At 43.3% G+C, this 20,710-nt stretch overlaps 1 protein-coding gene across 1 annotated transcript; it reads right to left on the bottom strand.

Moving 5' to 3' along the window:
- Positions 1–3,661: 3,661 nt before the first annotated feature.
- CCT4 (chaperonin containing TCP1 subunit 4) lies at positions 3,662–20,461 on the bottom strand. Its single transcript, XM_034764252.1, has 14 exons — positions 20,192–20,461; positions 17,950–18,002; positions 16,681–16,770; positions 15,798–15,906; positions 13,026–13,168; positions 10,766–10,887; positions 10,523–10,655; positions 9,384–9,523; positions 8,699–8,795; positions 8,159–8,269; positions 7,574–7,704; positions 7,216–7,450; positions 4,716–4,829; positions 3,662–4,339 (listed from the first exon to the last, which is right to left on the bottom strand). Exons 1-14 carry the CDS (start codon positions 20,310–20,312, stop codon positions 4,325–4,327), a joined length of 1,614 nt encoding a protein of 537 aa, XP_034620143.1. The 5' UTR covers positions 20,313–20,461; the 3' UTR covers positions 3,662–4,324.
- Between the last annotated feature and the right edge of the window lie 249 nt (positions 20,462–20,710).

Here is a 20,710-nt window from a genome sequence, read left to right as displayed (position 1 = left end):
CAGCGCCGAGCTTAGTTACCAGCTACACCGGTTACCGGGGACGCTACGGCGCCTCCATTGGGACAAACCTGCTCGGGTCGGAGTCCTAAACTGCAACTCCTCCCCCGCCACAGAACTCACCCGGGGCACGACGGGAAGCCCCGTCCCCGAGCAGGGGGAGCCCCGGAGACTCCTGTCCTGCCCAGATGTTGCCAGCGGTGGCTGTCAAGTCCTGTCCCCTCTGAGAGCTGAGCATGCCTAGTAACCGCTGTTCCCAGGAAGGCTGTCGGCAGCCCCGGGAATGCCCAGGTGGTCTCCCATCCAAGTTCTAGCATTCAGTGCAGTAGGGCTCCCGGAGATTCTGCTGAATCTGCATAGGTCATGCAGGCTGCAAACCCATCAGGCAGAGTGCATCTAGCCCATGGGCCACATGTTTGTCTTAGAAGCCTAGTAGTACCTACTTGTGGCAGCTTTCAAACCTTTCACTCTAAGGAGCACATCTTTCGCCTTAGAACCCAATTCCAAAGCTCAGATGTGTCTACATGTAATATTTTTGGAACCACAGATAACTGACCATTAAATAAAAGGACTGTCACCTGTTACAGTCAAAATAACCATCCTAAGGAAATATTAGTCAGGTGACTCACATGTTATTTAAAGTTGTACAAGGCCATGCAGAAATAAAGTGAATGGAAAAACCCTGCATTGTACAGGTTCTGATTCTCACAAGGTGGGGATGTTCGAAGGGTCCAGGTGAGGCTATAGAAGGTTGTGCAAAATAAATAAAGCGCACAAAACTAGTACATTTTAAATTATTTTAACTCTTACATAAGAATGGCCATACTGGGTGAGACCAACGGTTCATCTAGCCCGGTATCCTGTCTTCTGACAGTGGCCACTGCCAGATGCTTCGAAGGGAATGAACAGAACAGGGCAGTCATCAAATGATCCATCCTGTCGCCCAGTCCCAGCACCTGGCAGTCAGAGGCTAAGGACACCCAGAGCATGGCATTGCATTTCTGACCATCTTGTCTAATAGCCATTGATGGACCTGTCCTCCATGAACTTACCTAATTCTTTTTTTGAATCCAGTTAGTTTTGGCCTTTTAAAAAACTTACTCCAAACGAGCCCCAGAATAGTATGGCCTTTCAAGGTTACCGGTGTTGTAAACCCGCAAAACACATCCAGTTCTTTAGTGCTAACTGGTGTAGGATATAAGGATGTACAGCAGGCTGCTGATGCCTCTGCTAAGAAAATTATTAAACATAGACCTGCATGTAGCTGGATTTACCTTATAAAAAGTGTACAAGGCTCCTTTTGAAATTTGTATCGATCCAATGAAGTGGAAGTATGCATGCACAGAGACTGTAACAAAACATTACTGGAGCACTAGATATCTTGAATGTAATTATTAAGGATCAAGGCAAAGGCACTGCTGACTGAGCCTTAAAGGATGGCAGGGTGGTGCAGTCCCCACTCTATATGCTTGTAATGTGATTGTGCCAGTGCTGTCAATCAAGTCTGATCAGTTGGGGAATGGGCACAGAGAAGGTGCTACCGTCTCCATTCCCACAGCTCCCTTGGTTAGAGAGCTAGCAAGAAAGTCTATTTCTGGCATCCTGCTGGCAGCTTTCATTTAATGGGAACATGGGAATGTCACTCCAGAGGAAGAGCTTGGCCCTACCCAACTGGGGAGTTAATTGGCCAAAGGCCACCCGAGTAGCTCTTAAAGCTTCTTTGTGCTATATTGGCTACTATAACCATATTTGAGGAAGGGGAAATTTGTTTTAATGCACATCCATAATAGCAACAGGGCAGGAATAGGCTGTGGAAGGTTCTAGTTGCACCTTTACCAGCCCCTAATTGCTGAGTTGAAATACCTCATTCTATTCTAAAAGTAGCAGCCTCTGGAGCAGTGATATTGTGAAGATTTTTTTAAAGTAAACTTTTTATACTTGATGCATGCAAGGATTTCAATTCAGCTCTGGAGGTAGAAGTGGTATACTAAAACTCCCTGCTCCTTTAAGGCCCTAGTGAACACTCACAAGGAAAAAAACCTAATTAAGAATACCCTTAAAAGAACAATAGTGAATGGATTTGAATGTTGTTTAAAACTAATTGTTGGAAACACATACTCCTAGAGGAATTCTGCACCACTGCACAATGCAGAATCTGGGCTGCAGAGCTTCTGGCCGCCACTAGGGGCTGCTAGACTCTGCAGAGCAGAGCTCACATTGAGCAGAGTGCCCAGCGTGGCAGTGATTGAGGCTGCAAGCTCTGGCTACCCGACTTGATCCTCATTCTCCCGGAAACAGGAGAGGGAGCAGGAGACACCTCTGGCAAAGGGGGAGGAAGGGCAGGGCCGCACCACACCACGTCCCCCGGGTGGGACAATAAAGAAGCTGGCAGGGGGTAGGGGAGGGGTAAGTAAAGGCTCTGGGGAGTTGTGGGTGTCTGGGCTCACGGCACAGCTGGGGTCTAGGGGTGCAGGTGTCTGGACTCTTGGGACCCATGCAGCCCCCTTCCCCCCCCAACTGGAACTGGATTGTCATAGGGGTTTCTTTAACTCTACTCCTAGGGGAATCTTTTTTGTTGTGGTGTGTATTGTTGACAGGTATTTTGAAATAAATTATCAAAATAATTGAAACTGGAGTGATTATATTTTGACAAATTAAATATGCAGAATTTTAAAATAGTGTGCACAGAATATTTAATTTTTTTGGCACAGAATTCCCCCAGCAGTAAACACCACTAGCAGTACATGAAACATTTTAGTCCATTTTTAATTAGCTACAAGAGCACTCTCCAAGATGGTCATGCTTTTAATATCCTCCACAGCTAGGACCAGAGCTGTCCCTAAGGGGGTGCAGAGCCTGGAACACAGGTACTGAGTTTCTAATCTGCCAGGGGGTGTTCCACCCCCACTCCACAAGGCCCCACCCCTCCCCCGAGCATGCTTTCCCCTCCACCCCAGCACCTCCAGCTGCCACAAAATATCCAATCCACAGCAGGCAGGAAGCACTGAGAGGGATAGAAAGACCAGTTGAATGATTAGTGAGGACTAAAATCCAGCTACATTATTGTTTTCTTAGAAGAGATTGTACACCAGTTAATACACTGCTGCTATTCCACAGGAGTCAGAAACATCTTCCTATATCATGCTGCACTATGATAATGTGAGTAATAGTCCATTTGTGTAACTAATTACTACCCCCGTCATTTAATAACTATCAAATATGGAAGCTGGCTTATTGATTTACATTATTTGCTGAATGGGGATATCAGAAACCAAGAATTGATGCTTGGTATATTTACCAACTGTTGAGCACCTACATCAAAAAAAAAAAAAAAAAAAAAAGGTGTTTAATATTAAGAAGTCTAAGATTGAACAAAGTCCTGTATAGTCAGTATGGGACTGGTTTTGGCAGCATATTTCCATAAGGTTAAAACATGAAAAATTAGACAGAAAATATCTAAATTGGTATTTACAAGATTAGATCAGCTTTTCAATCCTGTATTAGGCTGTGTTTGGCAGATTTATTACCAAGCTACCATGGCAACTAATAACCAGACACTAGAATGTGGCCCGGAAACTTATTGTTAAAGAATCTCAACTAGTAAATATTTTCATATGCAGTTAATGAAGGAAATTTTAGCAATTAAAAGCTAGAAGACATTGTCCCAGGTAGCTGAACTACAATGAAGTTTATTGAAGGGCTGTGGACTGAGAGGAAATACACTTGGATATAGGCATTAATGGATGAAGAGACATTTGCAGAAAGAAATGTACATTTGAAATTATAGGGCACAGTACAATCCTATACTTGCCATACACCCTAGTGGCTGTAGCAACTGCCTGGGTAAGAGAGGATGGAGATTAGTCGGGCTTTTTGGATAGGAAATATTACTCTATTTTGGACAACTTTTGGAGAAAACAGATCTGAGGTAGTGCAGTTACTGCTAAGATTCCATAGTAAGAATTATTTCAAATTAGATATTACAGAAGCTAACAACTTGCACTGAAGATTTCTTACTTATCAAAACAGGATTAGTGTGAATGAATGTGCATGATTAATTCAGAGCAAAAGTGGTAACATTTTAATTTATTTTAGTACTACTCTGGTGAGAGTTTTTAATGCAAAGTTTCAGTTATAGAATACTGCACTTCCATTTAAAAACAAAGTTTGCCTCTTGAAACCAGAGATTTTATTAAATTAAGTTGATAAAAGTACATAAACTTAAGTGAGTTTTAGCAGAATGCGTGACATAGGGATTCTGTGAAGAAACCATACTCCAAACTATGCCGTGGTTCTCTTGCCGGTACTGCCATTTCCTTTAGTCACCTTATCGAGTGTTCACCTGCAAAGATAAGTTAACATGATCAGGCATGTGGATGGGAAACAAATATCAACATCCCTCACTTTAAAGATACCACTCCATATATAATCCTTTTGTATTCTGTACTTTAAGCTGGCTGCTGTAATTACCAATACTTGGTTTTGGTTACTGTTTTCTCACAAGGATTGTTTCATTTTTCATAGTTTCAGTTATCAGAAGACTGCTGAATTACATGTAAATGGCATATAACTCCTAGGAATATAAGGGTATGAAATACAATAATGGTAAAATATTTACTTTAAATATAAATCCTTAACGTAAGGGATATATCTTATTCGCAGCACTGTAATATAACATTAAACAGAACATGAAAGTAATAATCAAAAATATTACTTACCACATCATCAATCTTAAGAATACTGCGGACAGTTTCTGTAGCTAGTGTCAGAGCACTGAGGGACACCAACAAAGGCTGGACCACCAACTCCTCCAGGATATTGGAAATTCCACCCTACAGAACCAGAATTGTAACCTCAGTTTGTATAAAGCAGATGCCACAAATCTGATTTAAACATACTTATAAATTATCCCCAGTAGCCCCCCTGCCTACCACAGTTTAAAGAAAAAAATACTTTATTAGCAGATGGCCATATACAGTTCATTAGAACCCATTCAGTCCCCAGCAGGAATGCTGTGGTATAAAATTTATGTCGCAATACTCAGGAAATCCACTCAACACCAGATACTTGTGAAGCTATGCCTACCCAATGCATAGTTTCCAACGCCCAGGCAAGAAGCTAGACACTCCAAGCTACTAAGGAAGCAAAGGGGAGGGTGTCAAAAAATAGGCCAGCTCACAGTAGCGGACTGAGCAGATATTTTCCCTGGTGGCTACATCCTGTGCTCATGCATCTACAAATGTTTATTTTTTTTAAAAAGTGATACCTCTAGTTCTTATGGCTTAAAAACAAAAAACACCCCGAACTACTGAAAGTAGCATTGCACTGGATGTCATGGCAGACTCTGGAAAACACACACACACACACACTTACTCTGAGGGCACCTGAGACTTTTAGCAGACAAATGCATTACTAACTAGCAAAGATGGCTTGAAAATACGATTTCTAATCCATGGAAAATTGATGTTTTTTGGAACAAAATATTGTCCCATTTAGGACAAAAAGTAAAAACCTTGAAATTTCTCATGGGACAGAAATTCTGAAAGATTCCATTTCAGGAGAACACAGAATTTTTTGGCTTGTTGGCTGCCCATCTGGAAGATGACAAGAAGAGAGGCATCCAGGCTGCAGGGGAGGTGGAGAGCTGGGTTGCTTTGCCTCCCTGCAGATCCCAGGCAGCCTACTTAGAAGTCATCATTTCAATTTTCCCAACAAAACTGAAAAATTTAATTTTTGCAAAAAGGGCATTTACCATCAAAAAACATTTCTGAAAAGACTTCAACCACTTTGTGACAGTGTACCCCATAAGGCTTTATGGGGTGTGTGTGTGTGCTTATAGATGTATGTATGACATAACTGGAATATGTTTTGTGCTGCCTGTGCCATGTAACATATCTCCATAAAGGTTAAGATGAGTAGATACAGTAGACCATATTTGTACATATATATCATTTTCTACTTGAGGTTAAGAATATGGGCTGTATACTTGCTTGGTTTTTAAGCTTTCTGAGGCATTTGGTCAGCTTCTTTAGGAAGGAATTCGCAAGGTTAAGTACCTGATCAGGAAACACTAGGGGAACAATGCATCTTGGAATGCTCCAATCCACATAAAAAGTCTTCCTGGAGACATACAAGATACCATGTGGACAATGGCTTCGGCCTGTAAAGACTGAGTCATGCAGGGACATGTGACTTGCCCAGGTGACTCCAGAACTCCATCTTGGAGCTGGACTTTGCATAGGAGTGAGGGGGGTAGGTGTCTCTACCCACAAGAGAAAGTCTACTTAAACCCGTGGGAGACCCCTCCATTTTGTCTTCAGCTGGCTAAGGAAGGTGCCTCTCCACCCCCCCAAGGATACTTGAAGGAAACTGGAACAAAGAACAGTAACTACAAGGGGTGTGAGTGATTGCTGGACCCAGGCTAAAAGATTAGCCTGTAAAAGGGAGCATTCTGGAACAGGTGAGGAACTTATCTGTATTTAGTTTGATTAGACATAGATTTGCGCATTTTATTTTATTTTGCTTGGTGACTTACTCTGTTCTGTCTGTTACTACTTGGAACCACTTAAATCCTACTTTCTCTATTTAATAAAAATCACTGTTTATTCATTAACTCAGAGTATGTATTAATACCTGGGGGAGCAAACAACTGTGCATCTCTCTCTATCAGTGTTATAGAGGGCGAACAATTTATGAGTTTGCCCTGCATAAGCTTTATGCAGGGTAAAACGGATTTATTTGGGTTTAGACCCCATTGGGAGTTGGGCATCTGAGTGCTAAAGATGAGCACACTTTTGTGAGCTGTTTTCAGGTAAACTTGCAGCTTTGGGACAAGTGATTAGGACCCTGGGTCTCTGTTGGAGCAGATGGGAGTGTCTGGCTCAGCAAGACAGGGTGCTGGAGTCCTGAGCTGGCAGGGAAAACAGGAATAAAAGTAGTCTTGGTACATTAGGTGGCAGCTGCCAAGGGGGTTTCTGTGATCCAACCCATCACACAGTTCTTCTAATTAATCAATTTTTAAAAGCACTGGTTATTTGGCGTCTCAGACCATGAAAAGGCTCAATTGTTATGTTGCAACGATATGGGAGGTTGACGGAGGACAGTTTTGGGCTACAACTTGGGCAACCTTTATCTGTCTTTATTCTCAAGTATTTTTCCTCAAAAAGAACTGAACATTTTAATTTACCATCACAGATGTATAATCCTTTTGTATATTACCTTTCTGATATTAATGCCTGCTGTTTTCTCTCCTTGTGCATGTCTGTTTCTCAGCTCTGTTACAGTAGAAATAGGGTTAAGGCCTGCATTTTCAGCCAGTGTAGATGGGATGACTTCCATTGCATCTCCATATGCACGGACACAGTACGAGTCCATACCACTCAAAGTGCGAGCATACTCATTCAAGCGCAGTGCTAATTCGATCTCTGGTGCTCCACCTCCCGCAATTAGAGCTCTGGGGGAAAAAAAAGTAAAATTCGATTAAAAAATACAAGCTGTGGCCTTTGACAAATGTTTAAGTGGTTATAGTTTACTGTATTATTGGTATATGAAGCCACTACATAATAGAAAGCATTACCTTTTTTTAACTAAACAACGTATGACACACAGAGCATCATGAATTGAACGCTCAGCTTCTTCCATCACTAGTTTGTTGGATCCACGTACCACAATTGTAACTGTTTTTCCAGGGCTTGCACAGCCTGTAATCTAGAACATAAAAACATAGTTGGACCAAAAAAAAAACAAAAAACACTTAAGGAAACTTAAAATCTGGGACATTACCCATTAGCAGGGAATGAAAGTTATACTGGATTAAGGCCCGAGACTTGACATATTCAATTACCTAACAGAGATTGAGCTCTGGTAAACCACACTAAGTTTTCAAAGTCAATACAATCAAGTAAGCCTACTTGGCCAGGGACTGTCTTTTTGTTTTGCATTTGCGCAGCATCTAGCACAATGAGGGGTCCATGACTAGGGGTCCTCTGTGCTACAGTAATACAAATGATAATAGAAGCAAATACTGTTGCATACTACAGAAAAATCTAAAAGTTAGATCTCTCATTCATTTCTAGAACAGGCAAGTTTTGAGGTACCACCCCTTAAAATTATATTACTATCTTATAATCAGCAAGGAAAGATGTTTATTTCTGGTCCTTACCTTTATTAGCTTCCCAGAACCATTTAGGTTGACCTCCTCTGCCAATTCAGCAGATCCCAACGTATCAGCAATGAATTGATCAATGTGAGCAACTGGCTTGGTTCCAATTGTCTACAGGAACAAGTTAAACCACAAATTAAACAGGCAAAACATACAGTTTAGTGTACTTTTCTATACATTATAGTTGGTTCATAACTGCTTTAATATAGATGCCCTACTCTCCCCCCGCCAGAGCCTCACCATTTGCTAATTTTCTTGGAGATAAAATGGAATAAGAGTATAGTTAAGTCTTTTGGAGATATTTATCCTGTTTATTCATACGTTTTGTGAACACTTCCCCCTCTCCCCCCAACACACACACACACACACACACACGGAGAGAGGGGAAGAGGATGTGTGTGTGTGTGGGGGGGGGGTGAGGGGGAGTGTTCACAAAGTCCACTCCAATAAAACAAGGTGTTATGGTCCATTTAAGTTATATAATAGTGACAGGGTATAGATATCCTTCAGCACAGCTATTTAAACAAAACACTTCCTTACCTTACATATAAATTCAATGTCTTCTCTTTCAATATCTTTAATCACCATGATCTTCATTTTGTTCAAGAAATGTAGCGCTAGATCACTAAGAGCATCCCTAAAATCAAAGACAGTTCAAAAAGTGAATGCACAACACTATAAAACCAATATTGCTAGCATGTGATTATTAGTTATAATTAGGATTTGTGTCATAGTAATAAAAATCCTCTGAAGAATTTCAGTATTGGCTTATAAAAAACGACATAAAAATTGTGAAGTGGGAGATATGTTAATTGTTCAGAGGGTGTGTGACAGAACTTGCATGCTCACTGAAAGTACAGGGACTTCGGAAGCAACCAGTTTTTGAAATTTCCCTTTGATGATAGTGTTACAATTCAGCTTCAGCTTATTAAGAGTACTGATGCTTTACTCTAATCTAATAAAAAGGAGTACTTGTGGCACCTTAGAGACTAACAAATTTATTAGAGCATAAGCTTTTGTGGACTACAGCCCACTTCTTCGGATGCATATCAAGTGGGCTGTAGTCCACGAAAGCTTATACTCTAATAAATTTGTTAGTCTCTAAGGTGCCACAAGTACTCCTGTTCTTTTTGCGGATACAGACTAACACGGCTGCTATTTCTGAAATCTAATCTAATAGTTACTTATTAATCAGAAGTGTTATTTTTTCAGGCAGTTAGCATACCGTAGAATGGACTTCTGAATGAGCAGCACATTGCATCCAGCCTTTTTAATTTGTTTAACTAAGTTTAGAATGTAGGCTCTCTCTTCACGCAATACTCTGTCCATTTGAGCATAGTCAGAAACAACGATCTGGTTGTCCATCTATTAAAAGAGAAAAATATTTAATGTCTTCAAAAATTACTGAATTTAGCTCAAATTTAAGTACATTTCTTGTTGTTCATGCTGTTTTTATAATTCAGTACAGTTGTGATATAAGGCAAACAAGACTGAATACACCATTGCATCTATACACATTTTAATGTTTCAATACAAGGACTTGTGGTTTTAAGTTACAACCTTTTACTACTACATGATAAGTTTAAAACTAATGGGGTTCTGATATAATTTGTGGAACAGGAAAGTTATGTATGACCGATAACAGACTTAGGCTTGGTCTACACTAGAGTTAAGTTGACATAAGGCAGTTTACATTGACGTAATTATGTCAGTGTCTACACTAGAATGCTGCTTCCGCCGAAGTAAATGGCCTGCTAACTGACATCATAACTCCACCTCCACAAGAGAGGTAGCACTTATGTTCCTGTAGTTAAGGCGACCCAACTTACTTGGGCTGTTGGTTGTCATTCTTGTCAGTTTCACGGCTGCTGAGCTCACACGAAACTGACAAGAATGTTAATTTCACTGCTGGCAGGCTCAATGCTAGGCTAAGCTGGCCTCCCGCAGCTGTCAGCCGGGTACCAGGCTCACAGCTGGAGCCCCCACACTGGGGTGACAGCCTGAGCTGTGAGCCCAGTGCGGGGCTGAGCCCTGACCTGCTGCTCTGAGCCAGACAGCGCCATGAAAGTGATGCCAGGCTCACAACTCAGACTGTCATCCCGCGGGTAGGTGGGAGGCTCCTGCTGTGAGCCCCACACTGCTGTCAGTGCCCCACTTCAGTCAGTGCAAGTGCTCCTGATGAGGATGCGCATCACCAGCAGAAAGAGGGTAGCGTGGACACCAAAAGCCGACTGAATTACTGCGATGGCTTCTGCAGTGATGACAAGCCCTTAAGGAGTATTTTTTTTTCTTCGTTATCTGAATTACATGTAAATCCCCATGCACAAAGATGATATTAAATCCAGCAGGATCAGACTAACTCACATCAGTCTTTGGAGCAGACAAGCAAAACTGAATGAGACCAATCTTGGCTTTTTCCACTCTAGTTACACCAGTATTCGCCAGCTTCTGAGTGAGGACTAGTCCTTCAACCAGTTCACAATCATCAATTGTTCCACTGGAAACAAGAGTAGTAAAACATGAAATTAATGTTTTAGGGAAGCAATTTTTAAAAGTTGGGCAAGTTACTTTAATTAACAGAATTGCTAGATATGGATTGCTACTTACCCAAGCTTTTTAACAATTTTAATGTCTCTCAGATCTACACCGCTAGCTGTAGTTGGATCAATCACCTTCATCACTGCATCCACACTCATTGGAGAAAGGAGACTAGAGTACTGAGATACAACCTAAAGGGATTTAATTAAGATAAATAAACTTAGTGTGAGGAAGAACACTTACAAAATTTTACTCAACTTTGAAAAATAATGCAATTTAGTGGCATAATCAAAATTAAGATAATACCAATTTCAAAATTACACTAGCAAGGCATTCATAATCTCATTGCTTGTCTTTTGTGTTTATAACCCTATACAGTTTGAAAATGAAATCTGATTTCTTCATTTCTTCCCTTCCAATAAGTAATTTATTACTGTAGTATTACTCGTACATGCTGGGTTACCAACAGAAGGTAGGACAATTGCTTCTGTGGTAAAAAACTATGCTTAGGCCTAGCACAGTGGTTCTCAGTTGGGGGGTAGGCACATCAAACTTTATAGAGGGTACAGCAAGCCTTCCCACTTATTCATGGGGTCGCAACACCACTTGAATTTGGCTTGTCCACCCCCCCATCATGGTGGGGGTGGCCGGACCAAATATGAGTGAGTGGTATTGCGACCTGGCATACAGACAGAACATTGAAGGGAACCTCAGAGCTCTGCCCCACATTTTTCTGTTAGAGGAAGACCCCCTCCTTGTCTTCAGTCATCCCGAGGAGATGCCTTTAAAATGAATTCCCCAATGCACAGTGACTTGTAGAGAAAAGAAAGTACAGCCTGGGTCCGTATTATTCTTTTTTGCATAGACTCTACAGGATCCATTGGGGAAGTGATCCATGTATACATCTCCTCTGCTGCCCAATGTGGACCCTCCCAAACCCCTTCCCCCTGTATAGATTCTGGTGTCAGAAAGCTCTCTGCAGGGTCCCAGGAAGGAGACGGATTGTGCCACAAAGGCAACCAACATCACTTCCACAATAGAATGGTGAGATCTGTGCACGCAGGCCCCTCCTCTGTGCTGATCACGGGATGTCGTGACCTCTGGCTCTCCCCCTCCCCCATTAAAAAAGCAAGTAAGAAAACATTTAACTTGACATAAAAGAACGGCCTGGATTTTGCAAACGGGGTCAGAGAGCAGGTATGGTAGGTAAAGCTTGTAATCAACTGCAATATTATTCAGATATGGAGGGAACATTTTTTTAAAGTAAACTTTTGATTCAAAAGTGTAATAGAACTACATGAAAATTGTGTCTTCATAGTCTTTGCATTTAAAGGCATAGTAAACTTGAAATCTCATCTTTTTAGGGAATAGAAATAAGCTGTTTTTGGGAGCTTTCCCTGACAATCTGGGGAGTCAGGCGCTTAAAATGACTGTTTAAAAAAAGTTTCTCCCCACTGCAGTGTGAAAAACCCACACGAACAGAGGAAATAGTGTAATGGACTACACACAAGATGACATTAAATGCCCAAAGTAAGCCAGCTGAAAGAGAGGACAATTTTTTTCACTCTTCTTTCAGTTTTAGTAATCTTAGGTGTTATCTAAATATAGTAGATAAAAATTTCAGACTGAAATGTGACTAAGATTAAATTCAGTTAAATTTTTAGGTTTCAAGTTAATGTGAATCATAGAATATCAGGGTTGGAAGGGACCTCAGGAGGTCATCTGGTCCAACTGCCTGCTCAAAGCAGGACCAATTCCCAACTAAATCATCCCAGCCAGGGCTTTGTCAAGCCTGACCTTAAAAACCTCTAAAGAAGGAGATTCCACCACCTCCCTAGGTAACCCATTCCAATGCTTCACCACCCTCGTAGTGAAAAAGGTTTTCCTAATATCCAACCTAAACTTCCCCCACTGCAACTTGAGACTTTGTTCTGTCAGCATCAATCAATTGCAGCATCATGAAAAGTCAGCATGCTCTAGACGACCAGGAACAGTTACTGAAATTATTATTGTCCCAACTAATCTGGTACATATGAAACAATAATATAAACCACACCAAAAAAGTGAGTATAAAGAAAACAGTCTAGTTAAAAGAAGATCTGAATTCAGCTAATAAATGGATGAATTACTGGATTTAAAAGATCAGTATTTGTTTGTATTATGGTAGCACCTAGAGAATTCATTTTGCTAAACACTATAGAAATATAGAACAAAGGGACAAATGACATACAAAGAGTGGGAAAATGTGTAAAACAATACCCATGAACACACAGAGTTAATTTACATAGAATAACCCCCCATCCACCCCCACTAACTGAATAATTACTACCTTTGAATTCAGTGAAGTAGTTGCACTATTTAGCAAGGTTTCTCTGTCGCTTAGTTCAACTGGCTGTCCCATGTCGGTCAAGACTTCAGTACTCTTATCCAAAGCTTTCTGGAATGACTCCGAAATGATGGTGGGATGAATTCCTATTAGAAGTTTAAATTCAAGTTTTCAGACTAATTGTTCACTTAACTTTACCATTTGATTTTCTTAAAATTTTAGAAGCTGGTTCATTCCACTTACAATCTCATCCCAGCTTCATCTTTTGCCAGAAACTGGGAATGAGCGACAAGGGATGGATCACTTGATGATTACCTGTTCTGTTCATTCCCTCTGGGGCACCTGGCACTGGCCACTGTCGGAAGATAGGATTCTGGGCTAGATGGACCTTTGGTCTGACCCAGTAGGGCCATTCTTATGTTCATACAATACCCTTTGATTTTTGGATGGATAGTGATGAATTATCTAAAGCTAACATTTCAACAGAAACAGTTTTATTATTTGTAGTTTTCTCTACTTGAATAATGAAAGTGAACTACTCTCAGTTTTACTTATTAATTCTCATTATCTCCCTGAAGTGTTTGAAGCCCAAATACTTACATCCCACAAAACTGTATTCATCAGCTTTAAGAGTGTCATGAAAACAAATATATTCACATTATGTTTGTAAAATCTTTACGAACAAAACTGGGTTCAGACCTAAGTAACCTTAACAGTTGTTCTTTATGGTGCCCCATCACCCCCAAAGGGGTTTTCCAAACGACTTTAGGACGCACCCAATATCCCTTTGCCTTGTCACAAGGAGCTGCTTTGGCTGCCAATACCAGCTGCACATCCCCTACTTCTGATCTTGGTGTTACACACACGCTTTCTGTAAACCATACTTCTTGCTTCTATAGCAACAGACGGGCTGCAGACAGTTGTGCTGGCTAGCACCAGCAGAGGGAGAAGGTTTAGAGAGAATGGGCAGCTGGTAGCAGCAAAGGGGGAAGAAAAAGAGAGCAGAGCCTTTGGGATGTGGGGCAAGAAACGAGGCAGGATGAACAAAAATGAGAATGGAAAAATAGGAAGAAAAGAAGGGGAAAAAGAAGAAAAAAAGAAGAGGACAGAAACTGGCAAGATAAGGCAATAACTGCAGGGGATGGTGTAAGGGTATACTGGTAATAAGGGGGAGTGGGTGGGTGTAAGACAAGGTTGGAAATCGCTGCTATAACTGCCCACTAACATGCAAACTCAATATTACCGAGCTTGAAACAGATTTTGATTGGGATCCTTTTTACTGTTCTATCGTAATTTCTCCCCATTTTCAAAGGTTTCAAGGTGATAACTATCTGGGTATTGCACAAAAATTTATGTCAAAATTTTACAAAGAGAGATATCCAAGTATTACCTAGAGAATTTTTCACTTGACCAGAGCTCAAAGAGCCGGGATACTACATTAATAAGGACCATTCTAGGCTAGGTTATATTGAATAGATTTATACACAGAGTCACGTACTTTGGTAATTTGATCTATTCAGATATTTATATGGCCTTCCCATCAACACAGTATCCCTGTGCTTCATAGTCATTAGCGAACTTACCACTGAGGTAAGGAAGTACCAACATTCCCCAATTTATACATGTGAAACTGGGGCACAAAAAGATTCAAGTGACTTGCCCATGGTCACACAAAGTCATGGCAAAATCTGGGAATTGAACCCAGATCTCTCAAGTCCCAGTCCAATGTTTTAACTACATCCTTCCTCTCAGACGGTAATGCAGTTCGCTTCAGGTCTGACAGTTCTGCCTTAATATAGGTGACTACTTATAAGTATCCCCCTTTGTTAATTCCAATGTGCTTATTTAATAAAGTGACTTGCCTTGCAGACCATTCCACTGTTCAGCACCAGTATAAGTGGACTACTTCTCATGTGCCTACTATACTTTTATGATGGTAGGGTTAAGAGCTGACAGGGCTCTCCTACCCTGTGAATTGACCAGCATGAGCACTGTTGTGGCAGAGAGGCACTGCATGACTGCCTTGTTTACAGAGGGAGAGATCAATCCCTACTTGAGGCAAACTTTTTTCGATTTAAGTTTTTTTTTTGTTTGAAAAGCAAGCCTTTAAAAAAAAAAATAGGGAAATTTAAAATAAAAACAATCCGTTGAAGCAAGGAATATAAACTGTTCTGTTCAGCCCCTACTGGCTTCTTCACACAGCATCTGGTTGCTGCTGGCATGCTGTTAGCCTCACTGATTAACAGTTCTGCTGTACCAGTGCTCATAAGAATTTATACTGCTTTACACATTCCAAGCCTTTTACAAACATCAATCCTCTCAATAGTCCTGTGAAATAGATATCCCTATTTTACAAAAAATAAAGACCAGGTGATCTGCTCAAAGCCCAGCAAGAGTTCCTAGCTCCAAATTGTGGGTTAATTTCTTCATACCACACTATTTCACCCATTACGAACTATTATCTATACAAAATTTCATAACGTATCTCAGCATTTCAATAGCTATACTTGATCCATAATACTGGAAGCAGATTCAGTCTCAAAAACATGAAGCTAAATGATTTGAGGTTGCCACCAGAAATAAGACATTAACAAGTACAGAAACAAAGCTCTTTTGAGTTAGTGGTAAAACACTGATTTGAAAAGTAAGAAGTTATACAATTAATGGACTTTCATTAACCAAAAACCAATCTTCTTAAAATTCAGTTATATATAATTAACTCTTCCAGGCATCTTCCCTTTTCCCTTTTTATTAAAGCCAACCAGTAAAACGTACCTTTCTGAAGAAGTCTGGAACAGGCATCCAAGAGAGCACCAGCAATGACAACGACAGATGTGGTGCCATCACCAGCCTCAATATCTTGTGCCTTGGACAGCTCTACCAACTAAATGAAGACAGTTTGAGAACTTGTGACATGATTTATTGGAACCATTTAATTAAGTACCAGTGGTGCATAAAAGTAAGAAGGAAAAATATTTAATATTCCAGTGGGGATTGCTTAGAGTGGTTTTACTTATTAACTTTAAATATACAGATTGGTTCTCCTTAATTTTGTGTGTGTGTGTGTGTGTATATATATTCCCATGATTATAAAAGGTACAAATACATATTTTATCCCACTTATGTTCTGTATTGCTTATACACAGGTATAAAGTGTCCTGTGAGGTCCATACAGTAGGAAATTCCTTGCTTCTTGACTGACCAGCAACATTGCTCATTTATACAGGCAATGTTACCAACATCTCCTTGTCCCAAGGTATAACTTTAACCCATGACATTATGACAGGGATTAGAGTAAAGATGCCCAGTTTACTGTCAGTTAATCAGAATCTAAGAATCCTCCCATAAACCACTGTTGTGCAGAGTACATAAAGCTTAATTATTGCATTACACCCAAATCATCATTTGAAGTTTGGATTTTTAGGCTATCCCCACCCCCAAGATCCATGTAAAGAGCATCAAGGCCCGAACTTCAGTGCATTGCAGACTTGCTGTGCTGCAACACCAGTGTTCTTTAGTGCCCTGCAGCTTTCTAGAACCACATTTATCCTCTCCTCAGCTCCATGAACACCCTGAATTAATCTGATACCTCCTTAGATTTTTCTGCCAACCAGGTTGGGATATACTGGTTTACAGGCTGAAATTAAAAGTTATTTACCATTTTGGCTGCAGGATGTAGAACCTGCATTTGTTTCAGAATAGTTGCACCGTCATTTGTAATTGTCACATCGCCTTTACCATCTTGAATCTGAAAAAAAAAAAAAAAAAAACCCCACAACATACTTATAACTAAGGCTGAGTTTGTCAAGGAGGTTACAGATTCCATGACTTCTGCAGTGGCTGGTGCGCCTGGACAGGGAACTGCCTGAGCAGCTCGGGCAGCCCCTGGGCCAGTCGCACCAGCCGCTGCTAGGACAGTATCAGCCACCCTGCCCCATCCCCCAGCAGAAGCAGGAGTTTGGGTGTGGGAGGGGTCAGGGGGTTGGGGCATGGGACAGGACAAGGCGGGCTCTGGGCAATGCTTACCTAGGGGGGCTCCCCAGAAGCTGTGACATTCCCCTCCCTCAGCCCCTAGGCGGAAGCGTTGCCACAGGGCCGGCTCCAAGCACCAGCGCAGTGAACAGGTGCTTGGGGCGGCCAATGGGAACGGGCAGCACGTCCAGCTCTTCGGCGGTGGGTCCCTCACTCCCTCTTGGAGGAAAGAACCTGCTGCCGAATTACCGCCGAAGAATGAAGCGGTGGTGGTAGAGTTGCCGCCGATTGCAGGTTTTGTTGTTGTTTTTTTGCTGCTTGGGGCGGCAAAAACGCTGGAGCCGGCCCTGCATGGCCAGACAGCTCTGAGCACTGCTGCCGCCACCCCTACTGGCCGCAGTTCCCAGCCAATGGGAGCTGCAGAGCCGTTGCTTGGGGCAGAGGCAGCGTGCAGAGCCGCCTAGTCACGCCTCCACCTTGGAGCTGAGCGAAGCAGATGTTACCGCTTCTGGGGAGGCATGGACCCGGGTAGGGAGCTTGCACCAGCCCCCCAAGATTTAGTCAGGGGTATATAGCAGAAATCATGGATGGGTCACAGGCCGTGAATTTTTGTTTACTGCCTGTGACCTGTCCATGACTTTTACTAAAAATACCCATGACTAAAACGTAGCCTTACTTATGACCTTAAGATGCAGAAGACATTTTTTAACATTAAGATCCATAAAATATTTGATGTTTCCTTTAAACCAAAGGACTTCTTACTACTATTAAAGTTTCAATATATTGCCTTTTTCAACAACAATCATCAATACATAGTCGTGTAACTAGAAGTTATCTTGATGATTAGCAAATACAAAAAACCAAAATGAAACTATTCTTGTAAAAAAACTTTGAAATTTGCTAAAGTATTTATAATTGGTTTTAAAAATAATTAGACACTTGTCTCAAAGCTTACCATTTTATCCATTCCTTTTGGTCCAAGGCTTGTTCTAATAGCATCAGCAACCGCTGAAGAGGGAGTGAAAATGAGATGCTTTTAAGCAACAGTCACTGACATTCAGCTTTAAATTAAAACTGGTAAATGCTAAGGAAATTTCAAAAACTATAACAGTCTGAACATAATCAGTTCTTCTGTCCAGAAAAGGACAAACTCCTCTGACAAACTCTCACATGGAGCCATTTAGTTCCACTTTATTAAAAGTCTTACTGGTTTATTAAAAGTCTGAAAAACTTACTCATATAGCATAAATACACTTAGGAAAAAATAAAGTGTATGGCATTCATGGTTGATTCTAACACCTGGGCCTGGTCTAAACTACAAAGTTTTGTCATCAAAAGCTGCCTTTTGCCTATAAAACAGGGGTGTACACACTACAAAGCTATTTTGGCGGCAAAACTCTGCTTCTTGCCGACAAATTAAAGCCACCTTAACGAGAAGCATAAAGTTTTTTGCCGCAAAATTAAAGCGACAAAGCATTAGTGTAGACACTGCTGTTTGTTTTATCCACATAACTGGCTTCTGCCAGTATCCCACAATGCCTGCCCTGACCGCTCTGCTCACTGTTTTGATCTTTGCTGCCCTGCAGGCATGCACTCCTCCCCTTTCAAAGCTCTGGGAAGTATCTGACAGCTGAGCATGCTGCTGCATTTGGGGAACAAAGAACAAATCATTAGCATGGAACGCTCCTGTTCTGCCCTGCACTAGGAACACAGGGTAGGCAGACTGCTGCTGCAGGGAGCAAGGGGAGGGGGTGGGGGGGAGATGGGGCAGACTGCTGTGCTGCTTTGACATTCCTCAGCAGGGAGAGCTCACAGAGCTGCTCCTAGCAGCTGAGGAGGCTGTGGAAGAGCTCAGAGAGAATCAGAACCATAGGCAGGCAAGAAGGAGCTGCCTCGGACAGCTGTGCAGAGCAGAGGTGGGGCTGATGTGGGGGGGTCCCTGTCCCCCAGGATAGGTCGGCCAGCCTGCTGTCTCCCCTGCCCCAGACACACAGCTCTCTTTCTCCCTACACACTTCCATTGAAAAAGCAGCTGACAATCCACTAGGACGCCCCTGGAACCATGGGATTGAGAAACAGGGATCATGTGAAGCTGTGACCTGCCCCAAGAGGCATGGCAAACCCTTCCCAAAGCACCCTGCGGCCAGTTGCACAGTGGGATAGCTACCACAGTGCACTGCTCTCTGTGTCGATGCCACAGCTGTTAGTATGACGCTCTGCCGACACAAGCAGCTAGTGTGGACATGCCACAGTGCTTTTAATTAAAGCGCTTTAATTAAAGTGGCATAACTTTTGCTGACAGAACTTTGTAGCCTAGACCTGGGACGTAATAAACACAATCAACAGCTGATGATTTGAATGAAGTATTTTAAAATCCAATGGGGGTACTAATGACATTACATGCCACACTTAAAAACGCTGAATGGTTTCACTGGTCTGATAGTGGGTTACGATGCCTTTTCTCCAGGTATTTTGACCAGGGCTTGTATCAATTGCCACCTACAGGCTTTCCCCCCCCCCCCCCCAGCTTCTGGTCCTAGCACCATACCAGTTACATTTAAATAAAACACCACCGCACTAGCAGGAAAAAAAAGGAACCAGGATAGCGGGGTGGGGAGAAGACTCTTCCCAGCAGAAACGGCCCATGCGGTGTTCCCTACAGGGAAGAACTGGCTCAGCGGCTGTGCCTGAAGCGCTCAGGCCCACACGAACAGGAAACCCGCACACAATGATAGAGCAAAACTGAACTGCGTTCAAACGCCTGGGAGCGCTGAGCCCGCCTGACAGCGGCGGGCCCGACTGCCCCAGACCCCGCTCGCCCTGAGGGCGCCGGGCCCCGCCAGCGGGGGAGGGGCAGGGTCCGTGTGATGGAGCCCCCGCCCCCGCGGCTGGGGGGGGGGGGGGGGGATTAGCGACTTTAGGAAGAAGCTGCCGCGTCCTCCTATTCCCCGCACAGAGGCAGGAGGACAAGGACAGCGAGCGAGTCTGAGCGAGCCGCTCCCCAGAGACCCTCCCACTCCCCCCACGCCGTGAGCGGGGGAGATTTCCTCAGCCCCCTTCCTTCGCCTCGCCAGCCCAGCCCCCTCCCCTCCCCCGCAGGCCGAGCCGCTCCCTCCCCAGCTCCGGTACTGCCTCCCCCGGCCCAGGCCGCTCTTCCCCTACCCCAGCCCCGCTGCAGCCTCCCCGGGCGGGCCGCACCTTTGCCTGCGGAGATGTTGCTGAAGCGGATCTGGGCGGGCTTGTCCCGGTCCTGATAGGCGCTTCTTTTGCGGCCCCCGTTGCCGCCCGTGAAAGCTCTGGACCCCGCGTTCTCCGGCATGGCGACTCCTCCGCGCCCCGCTGCGTCTAAGCTCCGGATGGAGACGGATCGGCCTGGCCCACCCGCACTAACGATCCCCGCCGCGAAGCTTCCAGAACGCGCCGCCTCAGCCTCCCCGCACTTCAGGGCCGACAAGAGAAAGGGGGGAGGGGCCGGGCTGGAGCGGCGCGTGACGTCATTGGGGACCGCCTCTCCCGCGCGCGCTTGTCGGCCGGGGCCGAAGGCGATGTCTGCGCGAGGTGATGGGTGGGGCTGGCGCAGCCATCTTGCGAGGCGGGGCTTTCGCTGCGAGCACCAGAAACTCCAAGTCCGCTACGTTACAGCGAGCACAGTCAGCCGGCTACCGGCCCCGCCCTCAGAAGGAGCGGCTCGTGCGGAGTGGGCGGGGCTGGAGGGGA

The sequence above is a fragment of the Trachemys scripta genome, chromosome 3 (assembly GCF_013100865.1).
Source record: "Trachemys scripta elegans isolate TJP31775 chromosome 3, CAS_Tse_1.0, whole genome shotgun sequence".
Taxonomy (NCBI): Eukaryota; Metazoa; Chordata; order Testudines; family Emydidae; genus Trachemys; species Trachemys scripta.
The sequence above is the reverse complement of the archived record's forward strand: the minus strand, read 5'-3'. Positions and strand labels throughout refer to the sequence as shown.